We start from the raw sequence: 15,685 nt of genomic DNA on the forward strand, positions 1-15,685 counted from the left end.
CACTATCCTATCTGATCGTACCCCAGCTCCCTGATGATATAGCCTCTAACTGAGGGGTTCTCAAGGTGTGGACCAGCAGCAGCATCACAGAGAACTTGCTGGAAATGCACATTCATGGGTTCCACACCAGGCCCACAGAATGAGAAACCACGGGTGGGGCCTAGCAGTCTGTTCTAATAAGCCTTCCAAGGGATTCTGATGTTCTCCAAGTCCCCATAGCCACTACACTCGGGGCACAACCGCTGCAGGGCGCGGGGACCGCGGTTGGAGGACAGAATTTCCCCTTCTGAATCCTCCTAAGGTAGGCGGTGAACAACGAGACAGCCCCTCAAAGCAAAGCTGCCCCGCAGGGAACTCAGCTGGAGCGAGCTCCGCCCATCCCGGCCAGGGCGGAGGCGAGGTGTGGCTTCCTTCCCCAAGCCACGCCCCATGCCAGCCACCGGCCTCCGCCCCCGCACAACCCGAGCGCCCCCAACCTCGGGCTTCGACTTCCGGCGCTGGAGGGGGCCGGCGGGGAGTGACTCCAGGAGGACGCGTCCAACTTCGAGACCGGCGGGGGCCGGCTCCGCTCTTCCAACCCCTCCGTGTGTTAAGAGGGCGGACGACGCAGCAGCGGAAGAAAAATAAGCTAGTCTAGGACCCGTGTCCAGGAGACGTGGAACCCAGTAAGGGAATAAAGAAGCCTTGAAACGTCTCTCCCGTCCCCTCTCCCGGTCCCTCACCCTAATTCGCGCGGAATGGAAAAGGCGGAAGCGACAGGCCACGATCAGGGCGGGGCCGGGGGAGGGGGAAGGGGAAGAAATCTCGCGATAGGAGAGCGGTCCGGGCGGGGGTGGCACCTCTCCCTCCTCCTCCTGGCGTTAGTTCCGGTCGCAGAGGAGACGCCGCCGCAGTTGCCGCTACATCGGGGATTTCTGGCTCTTTCCTCTTCGCCTTAAATTCGGTGAGACGCGGCTTCCCGCTCACCCCGGGCGGACGCAGCTGGCTGTGGAGGCTGGGCAGAGGGTGAGGGAGGTGGCGGGCTGAATGCGGCCGGGCTTGGATGGGCCCGAACGGAGGCCGCCACTTGAGGCCGGGCCGGATCCAGGGCCTGAAAGGCCGCCGCTTCGGCAGGGAGGCCGAGGGGCTGCGGCAGCCCAGGTCGGGAATGGGGTGCGGGTGCGCGCCGCGGCGCTGGTGGCGAAGGCAGTGGCCGAGCCGGGCTGCCTCCGGGCCGTGCCCGGCTTGGCTAACAAAGCCGCCGTGGCCTCTGTTGGGTGATGTACGCGTGGGGGCTTCCGGCGGGCGGGGCGGAGGGGTGCCACCACCACACTGCGGCCGCCGCCTCCGCCGCTGCTTTCGCTGGAGGGCGAGTGGATGTACGGGGCGGCTGGGGCCCCGGCGCAAAGCGCCTCAGTACCTGTGGTCCACTCGTTGCGGCAGCCGTCACCGCAGGCGACAGGGTCAGTGGAGAAGGAGCCGCGGGACCCTACGGCGCCCCGCTGTGGCCAATGGGGGGTCCTGGGCGGGAGGCATGGGAAGGGTGCGGATTGGGAGACACGTGCCCAGGGAGGGGGCTGGGACTGTGGGATATAGGCGAAGGAGGCTGGGCTGGCTGTTAATTTTGCAGGCCTGAGTGGTGCAAGGCGACCGCTGTTGCGGTCACAGGCATGACCTAGGGCAGGATGGTGCTGCCTATAACCAGGCCCTTCAGAAGAAGGGGTTCACTTTTTGACAGTGTTTTAGAATTGGCATACACATTTTGGATGCCTCCTGACTGTGGTGGTAATCTCACTTTGCTTTTTGCGATGCTTAGTGGTCGTGGAAGATGTAAGTGAATGTAAAGAGGAATGTGGAGGAAACTGAACAATTAGGTTTATGATGGGTGATCACTGTAGCATTACAATGTCGCCTAAAGTGTAGCTCGCAATACTAATTTGAAGGGTTTTTTGTAGAGAGAAATGCAGATTTTGGCGTACATTTGATTCAAGTGAAGGTAATTCTCAGCAGCACCAAGCTGAGAGTGCGTGTTCCATTTGATTCATATGTAACTAGACTAAGATTTGATGCTTTATTTTAAAAATTAGTATTATGGCACTGAAATTAAGGCTTTATTTCTCCTTTCCTAGGGTGTCTTTTATGAATAATCAAAAGCAGCAAAAGCCAACGCTATCAGGCCAGCGTTTTAAAACTAGAAAAAGAGGTAAATATATATGTTTCGATGTCTCTTCAAACCTCCAGAATATCTTGTGTATCTTGCCTCCTCTGACAGGCACTTGAATAGTATTAAAGCCTCAAGAGAAGATAACCAGAAAGAAACTTAAATTTCTCGTTGACTGCCATTCACATACACCTTTAGTATTTCTACTGCTTTACTGCTCAAGCCTTAATTTTTAGTATCAATGTATCTCTAAGCTGGTTAATGAATCTTCTTTTTAGTGTGAAGGTAAAATACTTTTTAAAACAAAAATAAGGGCTCTGTTTTCACTACCAAGCAGTCTTATTTAAGCAAACTAAAATGAGCAAAGATGTTAATTTATAAAAGGAGAACTCCTAATGTAGTCACCCAGATATTGTGAAGATTTGTGAGAGAAAACTCAGGACTTCACCCATGGAAGTTAATTGTGGAACAGGATTCACATTGTAATGTCTTTTGAAATACAGACTTAGAAAAGTATTAGAATTATATTACTATTTTTTTTTTGCATTCGTGTGTACTTAGGTGAGTATTGAATTCTGTAGCAAAGTGCTGTGCTAGTGATACAAAGCTAAATAAGATGTAGTCTCAGATACATTTTTAATGTTTTCGGTCAAAAGCATATTAACCTTAGTTTACAGGTGGTTTTGAGGAAATGAAGAACTGGGTCAGCTACTGGTTATAAGTTGTGTTAAGTAGCAGACATTTTGAGATATATATTGTAAAATTTTAAAATCGCTAATCATAGGCTGTCTGTCCCCCTGTAGTAGTGGTGGGGAGACCAAAGTGTGATTTGATTCTAATCTTTGCAGATTCATTTAGATTTAGCTGGTAAATTTTTCTTTCTTTTTTGAGACGGAGTCTGCCTCTGTCGCCCAGGCTAGAGTGCTGGAGTGCAGTGGCGGGATCTCGGCTCACTGCAAGCTTTGCCTCCCGGGGTCACGCCACTCCTCCCCTCGGCCTCGCGAGTAGCTGGTACTGCAGGCGTCGGCCGCTACATCTGGCTAGTTTTTTTGTTTTTTTGTTTTTTTTTTTAGTAGAGACGGGGTTTCGCTGTGTTAGCCAGGATGGTCTCGATTTCCTGACCTTATGATCCGCCCGCCTCGGCCTCCCAGAGTGCTGGGATTACAGGCGTGAGCCACCATACCCGGCCTTAGTTGGTAAATTTTCTTAAGGAGCGGTTGTAAACTAGAACAGTTTGACAGTAAAATGGGAAAGTGTATCTCTTGAATATGTGGATTACTGATGTTGCGGTGATATAAATAATAGCAAGTAGCTTTATCATTATTATTAGCATTAGGGAGAGATGTCGCTTCCCCAGTTCCAGATAGAGATCATTCATGGCCTGGCTGTTGATGGTTAGGGTACTGGGTAGGGTATACAGCAATCCCTGTCTGGGACTGAGGGACTTTCCAGACACAAGACTTTCAGTGCTAAAACCAGGAAAGTGCTGGACACACAGGTATTTGTCACCCTAGTACTGTGTGAAAATTAAGATGCCATCTAGCCTAGATTGGGAAAGCAAAACCCTATTATGGAGTGTGTGAAAGCAACTCAGTAAAGGTCAGGTATGTGCACAAGGCTGTGGTCTGGGAGCTTTCTGTTTTGTTAATGTCATGTAGAATTTACAACAGCTTTATAGGATAGGTACTATTCTTATCCCCATTTTACAGTAGGGGGATTCTGGCATGGCGAATGAGACTATTTGCTCGAATTCAAGTGGTAAAATGGTGATCAGGATTTGAATCAGGCAGTTTAACTCCAGAGCCCATGCTCTGAACTACTAAACAACACAGTATCGTCTCTCGATTACCTATTTTCTCTCTCTTTTCCTTCTGAATAATAGGAAAAATCTGCCTCACAAAGTTGTTAACAGGATTAAAGCAAATGCTTAATATAGTTTCTGTCATATTGGGTGCTCATTAAATGTACTTTGTAAAGCTCACCTTCATAAATGTCAAAGGAGTGGTTCAATTTTTTTGTTGTTTAATGTTACGGACATTTAAAGAAAAGGATCAAGAGCTCCAGTGTCCAGGCAAAACTCAAAGGAATAAAATGTATCTGTTAGAGGATGGCCTAAATTTTGGAAAAGCCAAGAGGCAGTAGGAGGACATTCCCAGTAGAAATTGCCTCATGGCAGTGGGAGCACAAGACACTAGCACATTTAGCTCACTTGTGAAATTGTTTAAAAAGTTGCACAGTTCTTGTGAGTGGGCCATCTTGTCTTACACTCGCAGAGGGGAAACATGCAAAGGATGTGAATTTAACTTATTTAACAATTAATTGCATCTTCATAAGGTGATAATTTTGTGACATTTTGGTAAATCTTTTAAAACTAAATGTTTTGGGTCCCCTGTCTCCCCAGATGAAAAAGAGAGGTTTGACCCTACTCAGTTTCAAGACTGTATTATTCAAGGCTTAACTGAAACCGGTACTGATTTGGAAGCAGTAGCTAAGTTTCTTGATGCTTCTGGAGCAAAACTTGATTACCGTCGATATGCAGAAACACTCTTTGACATTCTGGTGGCTGGTGGAATGCTGGGTAAGTATCAGGGGTTTGTGGGCTTAATTTAGAAAGGTATAGTGTATGGAGATTATGGAGACTCTAGAATGTGAACTATTTGGCAAACTTGTTAAAATGGAGTGATTTTTTTTGGTTGTGTTGTATTTTGGTTTTATCCAACTTTAGCTCCAGGTGGTACACTGGCAGATGACATGATGCGTACAGATGTCTGTGTGTTTGCAGCCCAAGAAGACCTAGAGACCATGCAAGCATTTGCTCAGGTAAATGAAACTTTACATAATTGTTTTCAGTTAGCTACTATCCATGTGGTATGTTTGAGGAATATTCTACTTTTAAGAGTTGTGGTTAGAAAGTTGAAGGAATTTGATTTTAAATTTTAGGGAGACTGTTCTTGGTGCAGCGGGATGAATTAGAAACTTAAAGTGTGTTAAGGTGAATAAAATAGGGAAAAATGAAATTAACTCTCCTGTTCCTATTTGTCCTGAAATTACTCAACGTTTAAGAAAAATGTCAAGCTAAAAAAAGTCATTTTCGTATTGTGATTTCTCTAGTTTATCTGCATATATTTATTTTTAAAGTTAAGTAAGTTGTGAGCTGATTAGCTTGTTAATCAAGATCTCATTGGAAAGTGTCATATGTATTTATGTTTGTATTATTTTAAGCAAAGAATTAAAATACATCTAACCTGGACATTCTTACGTTTCACTAGGAATTCTTCTCAAGCTGGTTTAAACAGCTCATAAACTTATATCCAGTGAAATGTTTACTACTTTGCTATTCTAGAAATATATGAAGTCACTGAATTCATTTAATGTTCTTCATAGGTTTTTAACAAGTTAATCCGGCGCTACAAATACCTGGAGAAAGGTTTTGAAGATGAAGTAAAAAAGGTATGAGGAATAATGTACTTTGTGGAAAAGAAAAACATAGGGTTAGAAGTAGGAATGTTAAATCCTAATTCTGCCACAGATTTGGGGTAATTTTGTTTGGTTGGTTGGTTGGTTTTTTGGAGTGTCACTCTGTTTCCCAGGCTGGGAGTGCAGTGGCTCAGTCTGCTCACTGCAGCCTTTGCCTCCGGGTTCAAGCAATTCTCGTTCCTTAGCCTCCTGAGTAGCTGGGATTACAGGCATGTACCACCATGCTTGGCTAATTTTCTATTTTTAGTAGAGACAGGGTTTCACCGTGTTGGCTAGGCTGGCCTTGAACTCCTGGCCTCAAGTGATCTGCCCTCAGCCTCCCAAAGTGCTGGGATTATCGGCATGAGCCAACACGCCTGGCCCAATATTGCATATAGATGCGCAGAAAACCTGATGCGTTTATCAATGACCAGGCATTGTTCGATACTAATTCACTTAATGTTTATAAAAACCCTGTGAGGCAAGTTTTATTATCCACATTTTACATGTGAGGTGCAGAGCTAATGAATATTGTAACTTAGATGTAAACTTGGATGGTTAGATCCCAGAGCCCACGTGTTGAACCAGTAGCCAGTATAATATGCTTTACTGTTAATGTAATGTAATTGCTGTTTTAACCCTTAACTGTTTTACTTTTTACAGCTGCTGCTGTTCTTAAAGGGTTTTTCAGAGTCGGAGAGGAACAAGCTGGCTATGTTGACTGGTGTTCTTCTGGCTAATGGAACACTTAACGCATCCATTCTTAATAGCCTTTATAATGAGAATTTGGTTAAAGAAGGTAATCAACCTTAAAGGATGGTCTTTAGTTGACTCAGAGTGGGGTAGATAAGAGCATGGTTTACTGTTCATAGATGTGACTTCTGTTAAAGTCTTCGTTTGTTAACCAGCCTTAAATTTAGTAAGTTCAGTCTAATTCACTAAACATTTAATGAGTACCTTTAGCATCCAGGTTTAATGGCTTTCTTTAGGCATACAATAGATAACCAGATTTAGACAAAATGTTATTATATGTAATGCAAATACAATGAGAAATGCTGTGGGAACCCCGGAAGAGATTAATACCAGTAGGGAGACTTGGAGAAGATGATGTTGGGGAAAATGTCAAGCTGGAAGGGAAAATCACTCCCTGTTTGGCTCCAATTGTCAGATTATTCTGTACAGTAATTTTTTTTTGAAGCTTTTTTTAAAAAACTGCTTACAGTAGTAGTTAAGTTGCCTTAGTGTAATTCTCACAACAGCCTTGTCAAGTGTAGAGACTGTTGCCCTCAATTTACAATTTAGAAAACACTTTAAGTAACTTGGCCAAAAATATACAACTCGCAAATGGTGTAGACTAGGAAAATTGGAGAGGTGATAAACTGTGGCCCAGGAAAGTTCAGAGTTAAGTTTGTGAGGAAAGTCCGTAATCGCATGTGATTGAACTATGAAGGGAAGGATATAGGGGGGATACAGTGATTGAAACCAGAAAGGAACTTATGTTAAGTAAGCTATTTTCTTTTACAGGGGTTTCAGCAGCTTTTGCTGTAAAGCTCTTTAAATCATGGATAAACGAAAAAGATATCAATGCAGTAGCTGCAAGCCTTCGGAAAGTCAGCATGGATAACAGACTGATGGTTTGTAACTTTTCTTCCCATTCTTGCCAACAGGTGTAAATGAGAGAAATGTCACATTTTAAGACTGAAAAGAAAGTGTTAAATATGATTTAAAGAAAGTTTAACCAGATAAATTCTTCTTTTAGGAACTCTTTCCTGCCAATAAGCAAAGTGTTGAACACTTTACAAAGTATTTCACTGAGGCAGGCTTGAAAGAGCTTTCAGAATATGTTCGGAATCAGCAAACCATCGGAGCTCGTAAGGAGCTCCAGAAAGAACTTCAAGAACAGATGTCCCGTGGTGATCCATTTAAGGATGTAAGTTTTTGTTTAAACCGTCTTTTTATGGCTAAGCTTCTAGCATAGAGATTTTCACTAATTTGAGGAACTTATTTCACTAGTATGAGATTGAGTTAATAGTAACAGGATGTTACACTGGAACTTTGCCTCAGTCTTTTACATATGCTTCTTCAGTGCCTGACTGAGGCCCAGAAATGTAGGGACTGGAGCTCAGGACACCTTTCAGTTCTAAAGGTCTCTTCCTATGTGGTACACATGTGGTTGCCAGTTGCATGGAAAAGGAGTTGTTAGTTTTTCTTAAAGGTCTAAACTTGATGTGTGAAGTATGTACGTAATCAAAACTGACTTCTGTTACTAAATTTGGATTCTTTTGCAGATAATTCTATATGTCAAGGAGGAGATGAAAAAAAACAACATCCCAGAACCAGTTGTCATCGGAATAGTCTGGTCAAGTGTAATGAGCACTGTGGAATGGAACAAAAAAGAGGAGCTTGTAGCAGAGCAAGCCATCAAGCACTTGAAGGTATTAGAACCATGCCTTGGCAAAACAAACTATTCTACTTTTACATGGGGATAAGTGAACTGTGACTATACTTTTTAAAGAGGATTTATTGCATCCTGTGGTTCCTGGATTTGGCCCACCAGTAAATAGACAAATAGTAATATTAACTATGAGGATAATCCTCTGAATTGGTCTGCGGTTCACAGGTTAAAAACAAGAATATGGCCTGGCCAGGCATAATGGCTCACACCTGTAAAACCAGCACTTTGGGAAGCCAGCGCGGGAGGATTGATTGAGTTCAGTTTTAAGACCTGCCTGGCAACATAGTGAGACCTTATCTCTACTAAAAATCACAAAAAGCCAGTCATAGTGGCACATGCCTGTAGTTCCAGCTACTCAGGAGGCTGAGGCAGAGGATCGCTTGAGCCCTTAAGATCAAGACTGCAGTGAGCTTATGATGGCTTTGTCAGACAGAGCCTGACAGGGCGAGATCCTGCCTCAAAAAAAAAGAACATGATGAAAAGGAACTTAAGCCTGTAATTAGATGTTTGCTTTTGAAGGAGGTATTGGAAAATACTAATATTGTTTGACTTGTACTTGGACTACTTGGTATAGTATTGTTTGTTTTACTTAGCTACTTAAGTCAATTTTCTGTTTGTTTTGTTTTGTTTTGTGACAGTCTCACTCTGTCTAGCTACTTAAGTCAATTTTCTGTTTTTTTTGTTTTGTTTTGTTTTGTGACAGTCTCACTCTGTCACCCAGGCTGGAGTGCAGTGATGTGATCTCAGCTCACTGCAGTCTCCATCTCCTGGGTTCAAGCGGTTCTGCCTCCTCCGTCTCCTATGTAGTGCCTGGCTAATTTTTGTATTTTTAGTAGAGACGAGGTTTTATCATGTTGGCCAGGCTGCTGGCAAACTCCTGACCTCAAGTGATCCACCGCCTCGGCCTCCCAAAGTGTTGGGATTACAGACGTGAGCCAGGGATTACAGACGTGAGCCACTGTGGCCAGCCTATTTTTTGAATTTCTGGTAAATGAGCTATAGTTTGCAGTGATTATAAAAGATGAGTTAAGTTCTGTATTGTCTGTATTGTAGGAGTTTTGTAATGGACGGTTATTTGTAATTAATGACTGAATCTTCTCTCTCTCCCTTCCTTTAACAGCAATACAGCCCTCTACTTGCTGCCTTCACTACTCAAGGTCAGTCCGAGCTGACTCTGTTACTGAAGATTCAGGAGTATTGCTATGACAACATTCATTTCATGAAAGCCTTCCAGAAAATAGTGGTGCTTTTTTATAAAGGTAATTTAGATTTTGAATTTTGTAAATAACATTTAATAAAAATCCTTGTAAATACAAAATGATCCAAATGATGAGTTATCTGGACATCAGCTGCCTGAAATATTTTACTTCTAGTTATGAGTTGCCCCTGATTAAATTGGGTGCTTTTTAGTGCACTGGTATTTGTTTAAAATATCTAAACCCTATTCACAAGTTAAAGTATGAAATCCAAAGCCATCATTATGCGTCCTCAAACTTTGCCTCCTATACTCTAACCAGGTGTACATTCCCCAAAGTTCAGCTAGGTTCGGTGGATCACACTCGTGATCCTAACACTTTGGGAGCCTGAGGCAGGAGGATCGCTTGAGCCCAGGAGTTCAGGACTGGCCTGGACTACATAAGGAGACCTCTTCTCTACTAAAAAATTAGCCAGGCAATAGTGGCGCAAGCCTGTGGTCCCAGCAACTCAGAAGGCTGAGGTAGGAGGATCGCTTGAGCCTAGGAGGTCAAGGCTGCAGTGAACCAAGATTGTGCCACTGCACTCCAGCAGCCTGGGCAACAAGTGAGACCCTGTTTCAAAAAAAAAAAAAAAAACCAGGTCCTGTAGTCTTAGCTCTATATAGTCATAGCTCTAGAGTTTTCAGCCTGTGTGAATCCTGCTTCTGTTCATCTTACTCTCCCACCCAGTGTTGACTTTCAGTAGTCCTTCAAGGCCAGTTCAGAGTGCTTCTATAGCAACCCCAGTTTCAGTTACCGTTCCCCTTTCTCTTGATCCCAATTTTAGAAACCTGGTCTAGTGGTTAGTAAAGACAAGACCTCTGTTGGGAGAAAATCCATTGCAGTTGGTCATAACACTTTGAAATTCTGCACTAATCAGACCAGCCTTGATCCTGTTGAGTGTAGTTGGTGTGCACACGTGCATTATTCTATCGTCCAGTTCTCATGGATGTTTTTAACTTTTCAGCTGTTTGTTTGCTAAGCAGGCATTTGCACATTAGGTGATGGTTCTAACTCTGTCTGAGTAGAGTATATTAAAACTCCCCTAATGCAATGAGTTTTCTTTCCAGCTGAAGTCCTGAGTGAAGAGCCCATTTTGAAGTGGTACAAAGATGCACATGTTGCGAAGGGGAAGAGTGTTTTCCTTGAGCAAATGAAAAAGTTTGTAGAATGGCTCAAAAATGCAGAAGAAGGTAAGGATTTTCCTTTTGTTTGTTTGATAAAGCTAATTTTTATGCGGCCATAATATATCTTCATACGTGCTTCCTTCTCTCTGATGCCACTTTGTACCTGGAGTAGAGATTTTTGTTAACTTACAAGGCAGGTGGCAAAAGCTAGGGTTTAATTATTATAGTATATTTATGGCTCAGCCATAATAGTAAATGTTCTTGGTGAAATGGAAATTTTTGAGAATATCTAATGTTTGGCCGGGCGCGGTGGCTCAAGCCTGTAATCCCAGCACTTTGGGAGGCCGAGACGGGCGGATCACGAGGTCAGGAGATCGAGACCATCCTGGTAACACGGTGAAACCCCGTCTCTACTAAAAATACAAAAAACTAGCCGGGTGAGGTGGCGGGCGCCTGTAGTCCCAGCTACTTGGGAGGCTGAGGCAGGAGAATGGTGTAAACCCGGGAGGCGGAGCTTGCCGTGAGCTGAGATCTGGCCACTGCACTATAGCTCGGGGGACAGAGCAAGACTCCGTCTCAAAAAAAAAGAATATCTAATGTTTGTAAATTTGTGGATTTCTTTTTTTTACTTTTCTGTAATTAAAAATATAGAGACAGGGTCTCACTATGTTGCTGAGGCTGGTCTTGAACTCGTGGGCTCAAGCAGCCCTCCTGCCTCAGCCTCACAAAATGTAGGGATCGCAGATGTTACTGCACCCAGCCAGATTTTGGGATTTCCAAGTGAATGCTTTTGAATATCTTCCTCATCTAAATAGGGTATTAATAAAATTCCTTAACAGCTTCAAAGTTATATGGAGGCTGGGTGTGGTGTCTCACACCTGTAATCCTAGCACTTTGGGAGACTGAGGCGTTCAGGTCACTTGAAGGCAGGAGTTTGAGGCCAGCTTGGCCAACATGAGAAACCCTGTCTCTACTAAAAATTTAAAAATTAGCCAGTTTTGGTGGTGGGCGCCTATAGTCCTAGCTACTCGAGAAGCTGAAGTGGGAGGATCACTTGAACCCTGGAGGCAGAGGTTGCAGTGAGCCAAGAGGGTGCCACTGCACTCTGACCTGTGGGACAGAGGGAGACTCTATCTTAAAAAAGCTTTGAAGTTATAAATGGGTACTTTTGCTTTCTGATATATAATGTTTGCTTTTTTCCCCTTTTCTAGAATCTGAATCTGAAACTGAAGAAGGTGACTGAATTTTGAAACTACACCCTCAGTAAAGCAAACAGGAGTTGTAGATAAAATGTCATGTCTCATGTGTCCTGGTTCTTACATCTTCCTACCTCCCTGTATCAAGCATGATATAAGGGCTTTCATGGCAAATTTTATTTTAACTGTTTCTATGGTTGCTGGAAATGTTGGGTTTAGTTTCTAAAACCATGTTTTAAGTAGCTACAGGAGCTATAGATTTGAATCTAATGTTGCATTAGTCTTTTCAGTTATCTTCTACCTCCTGTATTTTCTACTGTAATAATGTAATTTAAGGACTTCCACAATGAACAGTTCACTTTATTCCCTGGGTTTTCTATAAACAGTTTTCAAGATATGATTTGGTTAAAAAATAATTTGTTATAAAAATTCTGTTTGCAAATTAAACTGGAAAAGTATCCAAAGTCTCAAAAGGCAATGATTTGTGTGATAATATGGCATGCCCGGAGCCCTACTCATCAATGAAAAACCCGTATGTAATAATCGAATTCATTTAACATGAATCTTGAGTATGTGGACCATTGCTTGCATGTTAACTTTTTTTTTTTTGCATTTTTAACTCCAGATGTCCTAAAGCTCAATTGTTTGCTGTCTGGTTTTCATCCTTAGAGAAGCCATGGAGGACAGACTTGAGAAGTTTAGGAAATCATAATGGGAAGAAGAAAGTTGAGCTTTTTCCCCTTGAGAAACTTACGCATTTAGTTTGTATCTTTCCAGGCAAAACAAATGGGTATTCTTTTCATACAACCATTTTCAAATGAACCTTAGAAAAGTCTTAACATTTAAGGTATTTTATGCCCAGAATACACTTAGATTGATAGGAAAGAACTCATAACGGAGTTTGAGTGAAGAAAATGACTGATGTACTAAACCCAGTAGAAATTGTTGAAAATGTTAAAGGTCAGCATGTTCTAATTGGGAATCTAGATGTAGCTTAGATTTCCTATTGTCTTAGAGTATTTGCTATAACAAATGAAGTGCAATGACAATTATATATTCCTACTCGGTCATACTGGACTGGCTTCGTTCTCTTAACATACTCAGTAATGACTCAAGCCTCTGGCTATTAACATACCCTAGTTGCCATTTTTTAATTGCCATGAGCCAGATACTTCTTGGTATACAATTGATCCATTTATTTTAATGGCTGCCTTTTCATTTTCATCTTTTCTTGCTGCTACCCATCTATGTATGTAGTCATTGGGGGAAAAATATAGCCACATTTTTTATGGGAAGACTTTGTGTTAAAAGTGAACATTTTGAAGGTTTTTAACTGGTGAAACTAGCCTGGAATAATGCCACCAGAGACTGAGTGGAAATCGCCCCTTTTGAAGGTGCCATTCTTACGAGCCAAAAGTTTGTCATTTAAAAGTTCATTTTGAGGGAGTAACATGTAATATAATTTGAAATAAAGGTATAGAACCTTAAAAAGAATATTATAACTGATTGTTGTGAATGGGGTGAATTTGTTAAATGAATAACTTTGATAAAGTTTTTCATGCACAGACAAAATGTATTCACTAGATTTCTACGTAGTGATCTGCTTTTACTTTGTAATTTGTAGTTCTTAAAGACTTTTTTTTTAAAAAATAAAGTCCATACTTACACTTAGGCTTTATACATCAGTCTTTTTTTTTTTTTTTTTTTTTGTAAATTCCATGTTATTACCTAGTGGTATTGTATGTTGTGTGTTCAGATGTCTTTACTGTATCTGTATGCCATTAAGTAATAATTAGACTCCCAAACTGTAAACGACCTACACAGAATTCTGATATAGCTAAAACTACATTAATATTTCTACAGCCAATTCATTGCATGTTTCTGCCCTACAAAGTGTGCCATTTTATACTGTGTATAGTGAAAAAGTGTCCCAGAACTACATTGTAATCTTTGATCGTTTGTTTCTTCATAATGACAGAGTAGTGTTTACTTAGTACAATATAGTGGTGGGTATCACTTGTGACAGTAATAATGTAAAGAAAGGGAATGCTTTATAAAAAGACTACAGATTCCATTCCATATAAAAAGATTCCATTCTGAATCTTAAGTGGTAATTTTAGATTTCAGGTGCCAGTGCCAGCCTATGGCCTCAAATATGTAATTCCTAATATAGATGTTAAATTGTACTTTTAATTATGATTGAATGAATGTTGATTTTTCTAACAGTGTCAGTTTCTAAGGATGTCTCCTCTTGGAAACTAAATGAGTTGTTAGAGCTGGTCATAAGTTTCTTAGCCTTACTCTTGAGTTATAGAAGTTATTTCGTTATATATATAGATGTTTATTCCATTCTTATTTAAAAGAAAAAAAAAAGCTTCCCTCCATATACCAAAAATGCTACAGGATATTTTGAAATAGCATAATGATTTTAGGTAGGGGAAATACATGGGACCAAGAGGTTGGACTTCTAATTGTTTTTCAAAAGCTTTTTTCCATTATACCCCCAGCCTTTTTAGACATTTTTTCTAATAGAGTCCCCCATAAATTTTAATACCATAGATATGCTGCATATGTACCGTATCTCTGCTTTATACATGCAAAGAGTAAATATATATATATTTTTTTTGAGACAGGGTCTCACTCTGTTGCCCAGGCTGGAGTGCAGTGGCATGACGTCAGTTCACTGCATTCTCTGCCTCCCGGGTTCAAGCAATTTTCCTGCCTCAGCCTCCTGAATAGCTGGGATTAACAGGCGGCCACCACCACCCCTGGCTAATTTTTGTATTTTTAGTAGAGATGGGGTTTCACTATGTTCGTCAGGCTGGTCTCAAACTCCTCTGCCCGCCTTGGCCTCCCAAAGTGCTGGGATTACAGGCGTGAGCCACCACGCCCAACCAAAAATTTTTTTTAGTCCTTCTTGGTAGTGATTGACCCCCATTGAGAATGCATGCTCTAATCTTTTTTAAAAGGGAAGAAGACCTAGTGATAGGCCTTTGCATTGGCAGGCATGTCTTTATACTATGAAGTAGTAGTTTTTCTGTCAGGGTCAATAGAAAATAGATGAAATTCATTTTCAGCCAGTCTTTCACTGGTTGTGCTTTGTACCTTAACCCACCACAGGCAACAGGCAAAGCATTTCCCACTGTCTTTCAAGGTCTTAACAGATTCTTACCTGATTGTAAATGTATCACTAAGTAGAATCATTTGGGTTCCTTTTATAAAAATCAGTGAAAATCCTCTAGATGAATGAATTAAAGTTGTAGGCATAACACTGATAAACAGTATTGAAATTTCACTGAGAAACCTCTGCTCTCATAAGTAGGCTGCTTGCAGAAACTGACAACTATTGGTTGGCTTTAAATGTAATGTAGATGCCAAAGTTTTAGTGTACAGTGTTAACTTCAACTACCAAATTACCTTTGTACAAATATTCCTCAGATACTGTCTACAGGTGCCATGTAAAATAGGTTAATAGGTATTTGCAAATTCTGGTAAATTGCCTTGCTATGATTTTTCATGTTCAGTATTAGTCCCCTAGTATCAATATGAAGTTTTTCTATTCCCCAGCCTACTAAGGCCTAAAGGTTAAAATGCCAGGAATAAAAAGGTTTTCAGTGGGCTTAATTTGATTTAAGTGGAATCTGGATGATGTGGTAAGTACTTTTGTCTTCAGAGTAATGAGTTTATAAATGGCTTTTGTCCAAGAACTTTAAGTGGATTAATATCTTAACAATCTTTGACATAATTATATGAAACTGGATCAGAAAGGCTTCCTGACTCCTTTCTCTTCACTTTTTTTCTCCCAACTTAACTATAGGCAATTAACAGTCATTGTAAATCTAATTATTTTTATTTTCCAGTGTATTTATTATCCTTTTATCTTTATGCTAGGAGGATAGTCTCACTTCTTAATGAGTTGATGGGATGAAGATATTTTTAAATGTACTCAATCACTGTCATTTTAGTAACCCTGAATCAGAACCTCAGTTGTTAAAGGCTTAACTGCTTGTGGCGACTACTGTAGTGCCCTAGAGAGGACAGTGGTTAAAATCTGCAGAATCCCTTGCTTTGTCGTC

The 15,685-nt window shown here is 41.4% G+C and overlaps 1 protein-coding gene across 2 annotated transcripts; it reads left to right on the top strand.

Moving 5' to 3' along the window:
- The first annotated feature begins 494 nt into the window (after nt 1–494).
- Nucleotides 495–13,287, top strand: BZW1 (basic leucine zipper and W2 domains 1). 2 transcript variants are annotated; one of them, XM_023218462.2, is made up of 12 exons: nt 495–943; nt 2,109–2,182; nt 4,542–4,718; nt 4,866–4,960; nt 5,525–5,590; nt 6,260–6,395; nt 7,121–7,230; nt 7,356–7,526; nt 7,885–8,031; nt 9,172–9,310; nt 10,357–10,479; nt 11,625–13,287. In XM_023218462.2, exons 2-12 carry the CDS (start codon nt 2,119–2,121, stop codon nt 11,654–11,656), a joined length of 1,260 nt encoding a protein of 419 aa, XP_023074230.1. In that variant the 5' UTR covers nt 495–943; nt 2,109–2,118; the 3' UTR covers nt 11,657–13,287. The 2 variants fall into 2 exon arrangements, with proteins under 2 accessions (XP_023074230.1, XP_023074241.1); XM_023218473.1 differs by lacking the exons at nt 495–943; nt 2,109–2,182; nt 4,866–4,960 and having other exon boundaries at nt 4,641–4,718.
- Nucleotides 13,288–15,685: the final 2,398 nt, after the last annotated feature.

Source organism: Piliocolobus tephrosceles, chromosome 11 (genome assembly GCF_002776525.5).
Source record: "Piliocolobus tephrosceles isolate RC106 chromosome 11, ASM277652v3, whole genome shotgun sequence".
NCBI lineage: Eukaryota > Metazoa > Chordata > Mammalia > Primates > Cercopithecidae > Piliocolobus > Piliocolobus tephrosceles.